General features: G+C 49.0%; 1 protein-coding gene across 2 annotated transcripts in view; it reads left to right on the top strand.

Moving 5' to 3' along the window:
• The window catches only part of KANK1 (KN motif and ankyrin repeat domains 1), a 212,188-nt gene extending 197,891 nt beyond the window's left edge, over positions 1–14,297 (top strand). For both annotated transcript variants that reach the window (XM_047101577.1, XM_047101585.1), the window contains 8 exons: positions 126–234; positions 1,415–1,657; positions 3,276–3,363; positions 6,369–6,588; positions 9,205–9,347; positions 10,131–10,331; positions 12,581–12,679; positions 13,270–14,297. In XM_047101577.1, the coding sequence (XP_046957533.1) occupies positions 126–234; positions 1,415–1,657; positions 3,276–3,363; positions 6,369–6,588; positions 9,205–9,347; positions 10,131–10,331; positions 12,581–12,679; positions 13,270–13,332 (1,166 nt within the window). In that variant the 3' untranslated portion in view covers positions 13,333–14,297. The remainder of the gene's footprint in view (positions 1–125; positions 235–1,414; positions 1,658–3,275; positions 3,364–6,368; positions 6,589–9,204; positions 9,348–10,130; positions 10,332–12,580; positions 12,680–13,269) is intronic.
• The last annotated feature ends 1,724 nt before the right edge of the window (positions 14,298–16,021 follow it).

The following is a 16,021-nucleotide window of genomic DNA, read 5'->3' as shown; positions in this document are numbered from 1 at the left end:
CAAGATCTAGATTGACATAAATGTGGTGAAAAACCAAACATACGTGAGGAGAGATTTCTCGCTCACTTAACTTGTGCGCATATGAGTTATGTTAATTTCGATCGCCTCGATTCCTTTTTTCACAGTATGTACCAACAGTGAAAGCACGCTGAAGTCGATCATGAAGAAGAAGGATGGCAACAGAGATTCAAATGGAGCAAAGAAGAATCTGCAGTTTGTTGGCATTAACGGAGGGTAAGGAAGATGGCGGTCCGAGCGTCTCTCCATGGTCTGTCTGTCTACTTTGCCTCCTGCCTCCTCGAGTCCCATTCAAAGGTGGCTAGTCTGGGCTGCTGCCACATTTTGGTGATGGAAGATCCCCTCAGAAAGGTGCAGTTGGGCTTCTGTCCTCTCCTCTTCTCGCTCTCTTTAAGGATATGCCACTCACTCTTGAAAGGACACCTGACGGAGCTGAGCTATTGACATCTTCTCACCTCTGATCTGAAACCGGTAGTCTTCAACAAAAGCAGCAGGCAGCAGGTGTCCCGCGGTGTTGGCCAACTTGTGCTTACCTGTATGAGACTCAGAAACACACAGAAAGAGGCGAGAGAGCATCACTCCACGGGCCGGTGATGGCCGTCCACTCGTTGAGAATGGGCTGTTAGCTCTCCGTGCATACAAACAAAATTGTAGGGCCTTTCACTTGATGAGTAATCCAGCCGTGCGTCACTTCTTGACTCTCTAAATAGAGTGTTTATTAGCTGTTTATTCTTTTGTTTCTCATTGAGCCAGATAAGTAGTGCAGCCAATTTGTCTTCCTACAGTTGAATCAGAGCAGCTAATCTATGAATCCATATATGGCCTCGACAAGAAAGCAGTAGGGCAGTTATTGGAGGTAATATTTATAGCAAAGTGTACCGTAGAGATTTAACTTAATGAGGCCTGTTTTCTGAATCTTTGAAGTCGTATTGGGTGATGTGGCCCAGGAGGTCTTGGAGGACATATGGACCAGAGAAACTATGGGTTACTTACATAATCGGTTCACCGTAACACTGGTACAGTTAATGAAGCAAAACAGGAAGAATGTAAGGGAGAAGAAAAGGCACAGAAAAAAATGAACCACTGCAGACCTTAACTTCTTTCATGAAGTTAAGTTTCCTTTGATTTCTGCTAAGCCAGAGGTGCTGTATTCATACATATTTTTTCCTACAAGTGTATAATGATACCGATTGGGAACCCAAGTTATCCCTTTTAAGTCAGAGCCCATTCAAAACCACCAGATTTTTAAATAGAACTTACTTTGAACTTCTAAATGCAGGGTCTAAAACCACTGGTGAAATGTCCGGAGTCAGTTAGCTTTCCCTGCATAAAAACTTCTGTCACGGGGTCTTTCCCGGCACGCCTTGCATCTCCTGAACTCCCAATTGCCACCTAGGTATGAAACAACTTCAAGTGATGATTCCAGCTCAGATGAAAGCTCTTCCTCCGAGTCAGATGACGAGTGTGACGTCATTGAGTATCCTCCTGAGGAAGAGGAGGAGGAAGAGGAGGACGAAGACACTCGGGGAATGGCGGAAGGGCACCATGCAGTTAATATGGAAGGTTTCAAGTCCGCCAGGGTGGAAGATGAAATGCAGGTTCCAGAACGTGAACCTGAGAAGGTGGAAATCAGAGAGAGGTGTGGTACACTCCCCTCCCCTCCCTAACCTTTCCCACGTTCAATGTGCTTGGGCAGAAGAGCTGTCCAGTTAGGAGATTTTGCCATTATAACTATTGGTTTGGTCTTTCTGACCCCCAAAGGAAAGCTAAACTTCATCCTCAGAGGTACGACCATCGCGTCTGCTGCTCATAAATATAGGTGGAGGGGGATAAGTTCTAGGTCTCTCAGAGGAGCGGCAAAGGGAAGGACTCCTCAGCCTGTCACCTTTGTTTCCTTTAAACCTATTCGCGATCTGGGGCGCCTGGGTGGCGCAGTCGGTTAAGCGTCCGACTTCAGCCAGGTCACGATCTCGCGGTCTGTGAGTTCGAGCCCCGCGTCAGGCTCTGGGCTGATGGCTCAGAGCCTGGAGCCTGTTTCCGATTCTGTGTCTCCCTCTCTCTCTGCCCCTCCCCCGTTCATGCTCTGTCTCTCTCTGTCCCAAAAATAAATAAACGTTGAAAAAAAAAAAAATTAAACCTATTCGCGATCTAATTTTATATGTGGAGCCACTGTCCACAGAACTATTAAGTGCCACTGAGGTTTCCATTGTTTGGACCACCCACCTTATATTTAAAGGCATATCAGAATTTTGTGTGGCCAGCACATTTCTCTCAAGGTTTCAGATTATATCATTAGCCATTTTTCTGGATACTGGTGTCAGTATTGTTATGGTAACATCTCTGTGCATAAGAGGAACAGTGTTTTAGCCTCAGGGACCACATTCACCGTAAAGATGATGTAATCAGTCACATGTCTATATTTTGTTGCTCAGTGAGTGATAAGGAACACCACAAGAATGGGTTTGGGAATATCCCGAACAGCAGCTAAAATATCAAATAGATACTCTGATTGAAATGTATCTAACGATGCAGCAGATTTTATAGATTGTTAGCAAATAGAGAATCAATGCTTATAAAACAGGAGAGACTAGAACAGATGGGAATTTCAAGATGGTTTTTCCACTGTGTGAGGTATAAATAGAACATTTCATTAAACTTCTATTTAATCGTGCAAATGGAAGTTTGACTACATGAATACGAGGTAAGTGTTTCTAGTTTATATTTCCAAGTATTTTCACGTGGCTCAGGATCTTATCATCTAGATTTTTTTTTAACAGCTTTATTGAGATATAATTTGTGTACCATGTGTCATGCAATTTTTAAGTTGATATTTTCAGGAGGGTTCCACACTTGCAGAGTTCACAGGCGTGGTTTACTGGTCAGCATAACGGATATTGGTAACACAGACTGCATCAACCTCTTACGATTGAAAATATTTTTGAGAACTTAGAACAGAAGGAGGGAAAAATCTCCAGATGTTAGTCCACACTATCATAAAGGCCAAACAGGTGAAGCCGAAAGCTACCCGTATGGCCAGAGCTGAGCTCTGGCTAGACACACTGGCTCTGTGCAGTGGCTTCGATGCTTGGATGCCTGGGGACGCCTGTGTGACCTCCAGGCAAGCACCTTATACCACCACGACCTGCTCCAGGTCAACTTGGGGCCTCTTGTGTTTTAAAGGACTGTAGAGTTGGAAATAAAAATGCCTTTCCTTTTGTGGCCAAACATAAGCTCTCTTTTGTCTTGTCCCCTTTTAGGTATGAATTAAGTGAAAAGATGTTATCTGCATGCAACTTACTGAAAAATAACATAAATGACCCCAAAGCTTTGACCAGCAAGGACATGGTGAGTCTTCCCTACAGACACTGTCCCCAGTCCGTACAAAGGACCCGAGTGGACCCCATTGTGAGGGTGCCTCTAGCCTGCCCTGAGCTGTTGTCACTCGTGTGCCTTTCCCCGAACTATTTCTCACTCGTGTATGCAGAGTGGGCCTCACGCCCATGGAACGGAAGGCGAACTGCAGTCAGGCGTCAGCTTTCTACAGGTTCTGCTTCTGCTCACAGAACCTTGTCATCCAGGGAGAAGAGTCACCAGAATTTTTTTTTTTTTTTTCAAGTTGGCGTGTGTTTTTCAAAGCAACCTCTCTGGGCCGAGGTCAGCATTCCTTTCAATTATGAAACTGCGTATTAAGTTCTGATGCGGAATGCAGGCAGCCACTATTTTTAAACTTAGGAGTGACTGTACTTGTCATTGTCGCACACTTTGAGAGACTTGGAAACACGTGGCAGAGAAGCTGGGGGTCGCTTTGGGCACATGAATGGCCCAGCGCAGGACAGGTGAGCGTTTCCGTGGCGATGGTGCCTCTGATACCACGGCCGAGCTCGTCGCTCCCTCGTGTGTTGGTGACGTTTGGAGGTGCAGCTCCTCTCGCAGTCAGACTGGCCCTCTGATGGACGCTTCTCGCAGCACAGTGAGAAAAATGTAAATTCTCAGTTACGTTAGATACAGTTTGCATTTGAATATTTGCATCTTGTTCATGTGAAGTTTTATGCTGCGTCTGTCAGCAGCCAGTGAGAAAGTTGATTTCTAAGTTTCAGAGGATTATAAAGTTATGAAACCAAAATGTTAGAACAAGAAGGGACTTCAGGGGCTGCCTAATCCTGGAAAGGCACAGTTTTCATCATGTTACAACACACACAATCTGAAGAAGACCTGGTGACAGCCATCACAGGCATGAGAGGTCCCTGGGCGTGCACACCCGTGAGGCCACTGTATTCTGGTCTATCCTGTCTTAACTGAGGCCCTAAAGATTATGAGATTCGTCTAGAGCTAGTTAACTAGCTACTAGTTAGTACTGGGGCTAGATTTTACCTGTCTCAAGTCCTGGTCCGTGTTTTATTTCTCCTCTCTGAATCCTTTTTGTTAAATTATGTTTTCTTCACCCATTTGTTTATATTGCTATAGAAACTTAAATTTATCAGAGCCAGCTGTGTCTTGACATTGAATTAGTGTGCTGAGGAAGGAGCACGGCGGTGATGTTTACAGAAGGAAATACTAAATAAAACCCCTGACCTAGAGGGATCACAGAACCACATGTTAAACTCCATCAGCATAAACTAAATCCCTGTCTGTGCTTCAGTTACAAATAGCAAAACCAGGAAACGTCACTGCAGTGTTAATATTTCCCACAAGGTTTAACCTAAACTTAAAAACTGGTGCTTCTGGACCCTAGGTCTTATAGCCATAATAGACTTTTTCTTCTACCATTCCCAAAATACTGGTGCTGCGGCCCCAGGTTGCCAAGCATGTTGTCACATGCACACTCTGTGCTCAGTACCTTTTTGGTTAAGTTGAACTCACTTGGTGAAAAAGTGTTTAAAGCATTGTTCTGTGAAAAGTGGGAGACACCTGAATGATGACATGGCCGGGGCCAGGTAACCATCACAGGACAGCACGTGCATATCCGTAACAGACGTCGCCACCCAGACGACACAGTTCCCTTCCCTCTGCGTGATGATGGACTCCAGAGAAATGGAAATCTGAATACGTAAAAGAGTGAGCAGAAGAAACACGTGATGCATTTTTTCCAGCCCAGTACCCTTTTTACCAGGTGGCCCAGAGTACGACTGAATGGGCTAAAACTGAATAATCAGTAGCAGGATGATAAAGATACGGAAGCTGTACAATTCCAGCTCCAGCCTCTGTAGAAAGGGGACTTCCTGGGTTCTGGTGCTTTTGACAGAGGCGGTCCATCTTTCTCTGATATATTTTGAAGTCTTTAAAGAGTGAGCAACAAGGGGCACCTGGCTGATTCAGTCAGTACAGCACGTGACTTTTGATCTTGGGATCGTGAGATCACGAGTCCCAAGTCCAAGCCCCACATTGGGCACAGAACTCACTTTAAAAAAAAAAAAAAAGAAGAAGAAGCAAAGCACAAATGAATGGATGGTAAACTCATGTAAAAGAGGGCTCATGGAAGAAGTGTTGTAGCTCTTTCCATCACCAGCAGTGGCTACCCACAGTCTGCACTGAACTTCATACGGTCTGGGATTGACCCGATTGCCCAGGAAACAAACGCCATGTTCATGTGTCCGCAGCCCAAGGGAGGGCGCCTGGGGCTCGTGATCAGATGCAGAGGATCCTAAATGAGAAATGTCATTTGTTTGGGACCTGCTTTTTAAGCCCTTTCCGTGGTTGAACGTTTGTATCTGGGATTGGAGTGACAATGAACTGACTACACGCTTACAGTCTCCCAGCCCAGTGCTGTGGGGATGTTGAAGGAGTTGAGGTTGGTCTGTATAGGAAGAAAGCAGCATCATCAAGTGTGGGTGAGGTCACTTCTTCTGTCCTGACTACTCTGAAAATCAGGTGCAGGGCCAGCACAATTACGTAATATTAATAGTTCGGTAATCAATGGAGCCAGGCCTGAGCGTTTTCATGTGTATTGCCTCGTTTGTCCTCCTGGCGAGTGCTGTGGGGCAAAGGTATTCTTACCATCCCCGTTTTGCAGATGAGTAAACTTAGGCACAGAATGAGTGTCTTTCCCAGGATTGTACGGCCCACAAGTAGCAGAGCCAGATTTTGAACCTTGCTGGTGGAGCTCCTGAGTGTTGCTGTCTGACCTCTTCTTTAGAAGTTAGAACGTGTCCGTCGTTGAAAAGCAGGAGGGACGCTCCAGTTTGGAGTTTGAGGCTTCTCTTAGGGCTCTGCGTTTCATTAGTCATTCTTTGAGAGCAAATTCTCACTGCACGCACCCTGACTATAAAAGGCCTCATTTCTTGGGCTTGCAGCTGGGTCTCGGAAAGGTCTATAAATAGCAGAACTAATGCCCCTTGCTGGTGTCTTGGCAGCGGTCCTGTCTGAACACCCTGCAGCACGAGTGGTTCCGCGTATCCAGTCAGAAGTCGGCCTGCCCGGCCATGGTGGGGGACTACATAGCTGCTTTTGAGGCCGTCTCCCCGGACGTCCTGCGCCACATCATCAACATGGCGGATGGCAACGGCAACACGGCCCTCCATTACAGCGTGTCACATTCCAATTTCGAGATCGTGAAGCTGCTCTTGGACGCCGGTGCGTTGGCCGTCCTGGTCTCTTCCCCTCAGCACTTGGGGTGTGACTCATCTCAGAGAGGCTGGTTGAGCCACACCTCAGTTCTGTGACCACCCTAACACCCTTTCCATTGCTTTTCCGCATGATGTGGCCAAGAATGTCATCCTTGAGTCACTGAGGGGAGGCGTGAAATGGAAACAAAGCAGGGTGGCACAGATTCCAGGTCTGTTTGGAGGGGAGGTTTTAAGGATAGTGTTGCTGCAGTTCCGCTGCGTTCAGGCGAGGTATATCCCTGGAGGTGAACATGACTCAGGGTCCCTCCTGAGCTGAGTCATGCAGGCTGGGCGGGTGCGCTCTCAGGAGACAGATCACTGCTCGTAGGGCCAGAGTCACAGCTTTGGTGTCCCCAGGCTGCTCTTCCTGTCCTGGCTCCCCGACCCCATCCAACTGCCTCACAGATATGTACAGTTAGCCGAGACGGGGACCATGCAAAGCCACTATACCAGATTATAGTAGAATCATCACCAATGGTATATTCCCACCAAAATATACCTTGTTATTGACAACTCAGCATAGAGTGAAGAAATTGTTATTCTTCTCTCTGAGCCATAGTAATGAGGACAGTGACAAATCTTGTTTATAACTGGAATATCCCATCCCAGAATATAGCCTCTGACGTGTATTAAACATGAAGCGAGGGTGTGCTAGATAGAAGGGGTCCCCTTGGAAAATTGGGAGCTTCCAACTTTTTGTTCAAATAGAGCAGCCAGTGGTTCACCTAGTCCCCAAGTGACTCTGATTTATTTTTGAAATACGTATTTTTACTTTTAGTATGTGACTGATACAGAACTTCTAGTACCTTGGTCTAATTAGTGAGAACAGTGTGAACATTTGACTTAGAGTATGCAATAAAATTGTCCAGTTTTCATGTACTGTTTCTTGATTCAACTCTCCAATTTCTTCTACTCTGTTTTGGGGAAATTGAATTAATGCAGAGAAGTAACTGGGCAGATTTATCGTCTTTTCTAAGTTTGCTTATTCCCAGCAAATGGGGCTATGTGAGGCTAAAACTGCTTCCATCTAATGAGAAGGAATTCCAAGCCTCCTTCCCAGAGGATAAACAGAGCTGCTGGTCCTGTCAGGCCACGTTGTTGTCTCAACAGAAAAGTGGTTAATATCCAGAAAAGCTAAACAGATTTTTTGCTCTTGAAAGCAACAGTTTAATCTACCCTTGGAAAATTTGTGTGGATGAGATATTTTGGTAAACCAAATGATTTCAACTCCATTGTTGGATGGCTTTGGTTAGTCACCCTTCTGGGTTTACTTAGCTTTGTACTGGTCACCATTACGGGCTGTGATTGGGGCTCCATACGGTGTGTTGGTGAATGTGGGTGACCGGCAACCATCTGTGAGGGAGTGAACATCACAGATGAGGAGCCTCTGAGAGCATGTTTGCCCACGTGCTTCTCCATCACCCAGCATTTTCTTTTCTTTTTCCCTTTCTACATACAAAAACATGCCCTTGTGTAAATACCATCATGTTCCTGGTATGCAGTTATTTTAGAACTCAAGGGACGTTTTGTGGTAGTACCTTCTCTTTTCACCCCTTAACGATGAAACATCCTGAACATTTTAACTATATTTGGTCACATGTGAAAGCTGCTTTCCTGCATTCTCCATTCCTTTCATTTTATTAGAAAGTGCTAAAGGAATTTCCTAAGGGTAATTGAGCCCCCAAAGCCTCCTTAAGAATTACAGGAATGGCTGGGGCGCCTGGGTGGCCCAGTCGGTTAAGCGTCCGACTTCGGCTCAGGTCATGATCTCGTGGTCCGTGAGTTCGAGCCCTGCGTCGGGCTCTGTGCTGACAGCTCAGAGCCTGGAGCCTGCTTCAGATTCTGTGTCTCCCTCTCTCTCTGACCCTCCCCTGTTCATGCTCTGTCTCTCTCTGTCTCAAAAATAAATAAACATTAAAAATATATATATTAAAAAAAAAAAAAGAATTACAGGAACGGAAACGGTCTGGTTTATTGTGTCTCTCAGTCCTCACGGTTTCTTAACTGCATTTGCTCTCAGACCAAGTTCCTAGAACAGCTTGATAGGTGTCGTGGGGTTGGAGTCCGGCTTCCAAGGGCCCCAACAAGTCAGGGTAGCAAAATCAGGGTGTCAGAACAGGTACTGATGGCTGAGCAGGTAACACCATGGTGTTCTCTGCATAAGCCTTTACAAGTCCCTCCTAAGTATTTGTAGCTTTCACTGCCTTCTTCATTGCAAAACAGGGGTCCCCTTAACATAGATTAATATCCACATCCCAACATCTTTGTTGACCCTTCAAAGCAACCATTTCCTAGACCAAGCCCCCTGACTTCAGAGCTTCTGAAGGTCAGCCAGTAGTTGGGAACAAGAGGTGCCGTGGAAGCTTACTGTCACTTCTGCTGCTTCTGGCCTCACACAGTACCAAAGAGACCTTTTTTCTTGGTTTGACGTGAAAACGTATTTTGCATTTCCGTCTGAGTCACTCTGGGACTTGGAGCACCTGAGGCCATTTCACTGGCCTCCTCCAAACCCCGTTCCTTCAGGTGCTGGGGAGAAGGGACGCTGTTGGAAGGCTTCTCCCTAAAGGGACACGTGTCTTTGCAGACGTGTGTAACGTGGACCACCAGAACAAGGCGGGATACACCCCCATCATGCTGGCAGCCCTTGCCGCGGTGGAAGCAGAGAAGGACATGCGTGTCGTGGAAGAGCTCTTCGGCTGCGGGGACGTCAATGCCAAAGCCAGCCAGGTGAGCGCGCGTGCGTCCCGGGCCCGCGCTTGCGCAGCTCTGACCCGCACCTTCCACCGCTGAGCATGCGCTCCCGCAGCTCTAGACCCGTGCCGGCCCGGGGCCCTGCTTCCCAACACTGAGCATGCGCTCCAGACCGTGCCGCGCTGCCGCTGCTGAGCATGCGCTTCCGCAGCTCTGACCTCTGCGGGCCATGGCCGTGCTTCCCGTCACTGAACACGCGCTTTGGGGCCTGGCCTCGTGTCCGCGTGGCTGCCTGGCGGTCCATAGCGACTGGGCAGAGCTGTGAGGTACTGGCTTCAGCTTCACCTTGCAGGCTCCCCACTCCCCGGCCTTGGCGCTGCCTCTGTTGGGAGCATGTGCATGTAAACCGTAGGTCAGCCTGCATCTGGGGGCCCGGGAGTCTCCACCGTCTGCTCAGCGACAGTTGCTTCCCAACTGTCTCCATATCGTAAGCAGAGCGTGCGCGGTGCAGATGTGTTCACAGTTGGACTTTGAAGCACCTTTGAACTTGCCAGCTTCTTGCTGTAACCAGATAGATCCTGCAAGCGACAGGCGAAAACTGACCCATTACTTGACGTTGCTTAGCTCGTAGCTCAGAGTGAGAAACTCTTTCTCCCTCCGTGCCTGCCACCGCACAGCCCCACGTTAATCCCACATGTGCTTCGTTCCCTGTGTCGTCATGCCATCCCCCCACCTCCCGCCCCAGTCCGGCACCACCCCCCCCACCCCCCCCCTCTGCCAGCATGTGCTGCTGAAGCGCCCCGCCGTGCCTCCCCACAGGCGGGACAGACAGCCCTCATGCTGGCGGTCAGTCACGGGCGGATCGACATGGTGAAGGGCCTGCTGGCCTGTGGGGCCGACGTCAACATCCAGGACGACGAGGGCTCCACCGCCCTCATGTGTGCCAGTGAGCACGGGCACGTGGAGATCGTCAAGCTGCTGCTGGCCCAGCCGGGCTGCAACGGCCACCTGGAAGACAACGTAAGTGGCTCCCACGGGCCCTGCAGGGGCCACGGGGAAGGGAAAGAGCACATCCTCCCTGATGCCCCTTGGGGATTTCTGTTGTGGTCCGGGCCACCTCCTTTCCCTGTCTGGCTTGGCACCGTTTACCGTGTGCAAACTGACACTTGATTCAACCAGAGCAGAAGGCAGGAAGGTCAGCGGGCCTCGGCCCCCTCATTCATTACAGGAGGAGGGGTGACGGGCATGGATGAGAACCAGCTTGCCGAAGGGCCATAAACAGATTTACAACACAGAATAGAGCCAGCGTGGGCAACTTGCAGGCCCACGAAGAAGAGAGGACCAGGTCCCCAGTCCTGGAAATCTGGACTGCGAGTTGTTCCGGGCTGGGTTATTGCATGCCTTGAACCACTTGTTAGCACACTGAAACGCTTTCCCACCCGTGAAATGAAGGCAAGCCTGCCCTTCCCTGGGGCCCGTCAGAGTGGCTGATTCATGCAGCTCCTCAGCTATAGGCCCTCCAGACCATCCCGGCTCCTTTGAGCACATCTCCCCCACTCCTGCTCTGCTTTTCCATCTTCCCCATCCGATCCGTTCTCCCGGTTCCTGAGCTGTCCCTGTTCGAGATAACCCCTTGCCCAGGACACGTCATAAGGAAAGTTGCAGCTTCTGGATGTCTCCGGATCAAAGGGGAGGAGTACCAACAGGTGAAGGCACAGGAACTAATATTTGGGTGGTGATGTGGTTCCAAGTGCAAAGGTCACAGAGGTCAGGCTGGATTGGTTCTGTTTTGGAAAGTTTGTCTCTGTGGAGCACAGGTTTGGACCAGAGCTTCCTTCAGTTCAAAACACTAAAACATTAGAAGGAAAATATCCTTTTTTGCACTTAATGTCGGGTTCCTGTGGGCCCAAGTCAGCAGGAAGAGCAAACCCGTGCAGGTATTTACTGGTACCAAGGGCTGACGGGCTTCCGCAGATGCGCGCACTTCCCTGGGAGTGAACGCCTTCCGCTGGAGCAGGGAGACAGCTTCCACCTCCCCTTTCCTCAAGAGCAGTTTGTGTTTCATGTGTCTTGTTTTTCGTTTGCTTTTACTTTACTCTTCGCTTAGCAAAGAACAGCCTGTAAATGTGGTAAGAAGAGGCCAGAGAACCGCAGTGGCTTCCGGAAATGCTGGCCACCTCAACTAATTGTCTGCTTCCTTATGCTTAATGGAAGACGAGGGTGTGCAGCTGGCCTCCCCTGGACAAGTCGCTCCGAGTATTCTGGGTGGGAGGGAAGGACCATAGATGCCAGCCACATGGGAATTGTTTCCTGCTGCTAGGGACCATAAGGGAATCCTTATGCCAAGATCAGACGGAAAATAATTTGTGTTGGTTTTTTTGTTTGTTTGTTTTTTGGTTTTTTGCTGTATTCCTCCTTTACATCCTCTAAATGCCTGCAATTTAATGGGAACCAAACATTTAACTGGAAACTTTTTAACTTTTCCATATTTAGTGTTTCCCCCCATACTTTTCTTTTAAAATTCTTTTTAATGTTTATTTTTGAGAGACACAGAGTGCAAGTGGGCGGGGGGCAGAGGGATAGGGAGGCATAGAATCCAAAGCAGGCTCCAGACTCTGAGCCTGGCTCTGAGGCCAGAGCCAGATGCGGGCATCGAACTCAGGAACCGGGAGACTGTGACCTGAGCGGGAGTCGGAAGCTTAGCCAACTGAGCCCCCCCCCCAGGCACCCCACCCCCATGTTTTCATAAGATGTATTTCTGCAAGGCAGCAGGATTCACAGCATTCGATTGGGGGTGATCAGGGCTGGAGGAGGGACTCCTTCCCGGAAGAGGAAAGCTAAAAGATCTTTGACAAATTGCACGGTGTCAGAACACACTGTGGTATTGCCTGCTCCCTTGGAAATATAAGGAAAAAAGAAACTATGTTTCCACCCACATCTTCCCCTAGAGCCCCCAGCTGGTGGGAAGAATAGTTGAGAAATTTCTTCGCAGGCAGCCTGCATTTGTTGAGCACGTACTGTGCACACATCTACACTCTAACCACCGTGAGCCAGAGGGGATGAGGTGATTCTTCTCCAACTGGGACTTCCCCATTGTGGACGCTGTGCCCCATTCGTCCTTAGGGCTTAGCACACAGAGGTCCAGAAAAGTCTCCTGAAGAACTGAACAAATTTGGGGAACTTTATCAATTCTTGGGAAGTATTTGTTTTGCTCCCATTTGGCTGTCCGTAAGTGTGAGAAACCCAGCCTGGCTTGTTCTTTCCTCAAGGACGGCAGCACGGCTCTCTCGATAGCCCTGGAGGCGGGACACAAGGACATCGCCGTTCTCCTCTACGCCCATGTCAACTTCGCGAAGGCCCAGTCTCCGGTCAGTGTTGTGCATTTGACATTTGTGAACAGGCCGAAATCCAGCAGGCTGGCCGGCCCCCCTCTTCGGGAGCTAGCAGGCAGTGCGGGTTTTCTGAGGATTCTGAAAATGGGAGTTTTAGTCTGGAACTTGAGAGTTCATGATTTTTGCCCCGCCCACAAGGCCAGGAGTGCTGATGGTTAGCAGCACAGAGGCTGGGCACCTGCTTGTCCTTGGGAAACAAACATTCGCTTATGCCCTCTTCACGTGAAGGGTTTATTTCTGGACAGAATTATCCAAGTGGCACATCGTGTGCCCGTGAGTACATATTGCTACGTTCCTGGCATTTTTCCTAAAGCAGACAGTGAGCGGCAACCTCTGTTCCCAGAGCCCACTCTTAGCGGGACAGCGACTTCCCAGGACAGCCGGACAGCTGCTCAGAGCAGCTCCCGCTGGTGGGTCTGTGTCCCCTGTCCCAGCTGCCCTCACGCTGGCTCACAGGTGGTTGTCAGCTGTGGCGGGCACAGCCCCTGTTATAGAGGACACATCTGCTTGAGGTCACTCATTAACTGCCCCCCTCCTTTTTTTTTTTTTCCTTTCCTGGTCTCTAGGGCACCCCCAGGCTTGGAAGGAAGACATCTCCTGGCCCCACCCACCGGAGTTCATTTGACTGATTATATGCAAATAGCCGTCCATTTACATGCCACCACTAAGCTGCTAATTGTTCCTCTTGGGGTGACAGATACTGAATGTATGCGTGCTGTGCCTGAGCTCACCAGCAAACAGAACGGGTAAGCCAGGGCGGAAGCCTGGAGCTGCACGGTGGGGGCGGAGCCAGCAGGGGCGTGCCGCCCGGCACACCCCGCCTCCCACCTGGCCGCCTTCCCTGTGCGCGGGGGCGCGCCCACCCCCGTCTCTGTTGCTGTCGAGTCTCTGCTCCGTTATGTACAGTCGTAGGATACGGTGACCTGACCTGAGCGGGCAGCCCCTACTCCCTTCTCCCGCCCTCGCCACTGCCAAGAAGCGTCAGGTTCTCACTGGCTTGGCGGTCTTACAATTGTCCGCAAGTATTTATATTTACCCCTTGTGGAGCCATTGGAAAGCTCTGAAAATCCCATTCCGGGAGGGTTTTGTTGATTTTCCTTTTGTCTTCACCGTTGGAAAGTGAGGGAGTGGAGATGACCAATCGTCAGCACCTTGGGCCTGGCCTGGTAGATTCCTGGTTTAAAAATAGAAGACAGAACTCTCAGAAAGTACAAAACTTAATGAAAAGAAAGCTTTTCGGTTGGGTTTATCTGGGTGGGTGTATTATATGACTTTTTATATAAAAGGCATCTATATAAAATTGACACAGTATTTTCACCTTTTATATTCCGTCGTCCTTGAGACATGAAGAAGTACGTGTAACATTACCATGTTTTTAATTAATAATTGCACAAATCTGTACCTAATGTCCAGGGTTGAATCACGTTAGAGGAATTGGCTATATATTTGCCTCTAGAGAAACATAGCGTAGTTCTCCAGGTATTTATGGATTCCTTTATACCATGTCACGTTTACTTTGGTCTTAAATGTATTTAAATGTTTGAAGTGCCTTAGACTCTTGCCATATTTTCAAAATAAAGTTTCATTAAGTGCTCTTGCTTGTCCCGGCTTCATCTCTGACAGCTGTCTGCCCGATCCTATTGACTTACAGCAGTGGCAGCAAAAGGTGACGGATTGTGCCGGCAGGGACTGCTGGCCCGCTGGTCTTGCACTTGGACGAGACGAGACACCTTCTGAGAGCACTGCGTTTGCATGGCTCTGCCCGTTACTCAGGTTGCACGTCGGGAGTCGGAAATTTAAGGCCTTAGTAGGCACACAGCTCATCAGACAGGTAACTTCCGAGCGGAGGCGACGAGTTAGCTCTTGTCAGGCCTCTGGTCCTGGTTTCGGGTACAGCTGCTGGGTGACTGCACCTGCCTTGTAGCCTTTTCTGCAAAGTGAAGGGGATCCAGTCTGTCTCGTTTCAATGAAGAAGTGTGGCCGCCAAAATGCAAATGAGGTACTTGGGCCCGGTTGCCAGCGGTGAATTTTACCCCAGGCCATTTATGAGAGTCACGTGTACCGGAGAATCATCGCGGGTTCTTGCACGTTTCTTTCCCTTCTTCCTCTTTCCTTCTTCTCTTCTGCTCATTCATTGCTGGGCTTGAGAAAGAGACCAGAGAACAGATTTTCCCAGCAGGTGTGCACCACGATGCCTGTCCTAGAAAGCCTGTTGTTTCACAGGCTTAGAGGTGTGGTTGTTTAGAGAACAACTCAGAGGAGCTCTGAAAAGTAGCACTGGGAATTGAGGCCAACTTGGGGCCGTATGTGATGGCCCCCAAGTCCCATGCCGGGACATCTAGGGCAGAAGGACCGTCCTCTTCCATGAACCGTGGAAGTGAAGTCACAGCTGCCTGGGGACGCGAACATCTTTGTCCATCCCGGGGTAGATCTGCCAGCTCAGGGATTGGCCCTAAATTTCAGTTCGCACAGTTATTCAAGCTCCTTCAGCCCTGAAAGAGCACAATAAATGAAAGCAGAAGGTTGTGTGTGTGAAGAAAAGTGGCGCTGCGAGTTCGGTACCCTTTAATGGCATGACGTGCCTTTTGAGCAGGGAGGGCTGCGTCTCTGCTGGTTCGTGGTCCTGGGAGTTTTGTTCTGTTTGACAAGAGAAGTCATTAATAATGTCAGTGCATGAGAAAACAAATTCCTACGTCTGTGCTTCATTGCAGATTTCTTATGCTAAATTTTGCAAAAGAAAACGAGTGAGTGTTTTATCATGGAGTGTGGTCTTAACTCAATACAGAATCTAGCTGCCGGGAGCTCTGCTTTGTGCCTTGTTTGCTCTGCTAACACTGGGCACTTACAAGGCTTTTTATCTTGGGATCTTGGCACATTATATAAACCAGCCTAATTGTCCCCCATTGGTGTAGCTGCAGTTTCTTGAGCCACAAGGCTATGAAGGAATGTGTGACAGGACACTGGGGCAGGTTCCCCCACGGGAGGCCGGCCTAGGGCTGGAGACTCCCGATCTTGTTTTCTGGCAGATGTGACGAGAAGCCTAAACCTGTAAGTGACAGCCTCTGTTTTCTTACCCTGGAAAATTAGAAGCTGAAGACACCCCTAGACAAAAGGGTAGATCAGTGGGAACTTTGAGACTTTAACATTAGGAAACAAAGAGACGCCTGGGTGGCTCAGTCAGTTGAGCGTCTGACTGTGGCTAAGGTCATGATGTCAGGGTTTGTGGGTTCAAGCCCCCAGTCGGGCTCTGTGCTGACAGCTCAGATCCTGGAGCCTGATTCTGACAGATTCTGTGTCTCCCTCTCTCTCTGCCCCTCC

Source organism: Lynx rufus, unplaced genomic scaffold, assembly GCF_022079265.1.
Source record: "Lynx rufus isolate CCGP_SWC_20201006 ecotype Redwood Valley unplaced genomic scaffold, mLynRuf1.p SCAF_10, whole genome shotgun sequence".
Taxonomy (NCBI): domain Eukaryota; kingdom Metazoa; phylum Chordata; class Mammalia; order Carnivora; family Felidae; genus Lynx; species Lynx rufus.
Note: the sequence above shows the minus strand (reverse complement) of the source record. Positions and strands in the feature narration are given on the sequence as shown.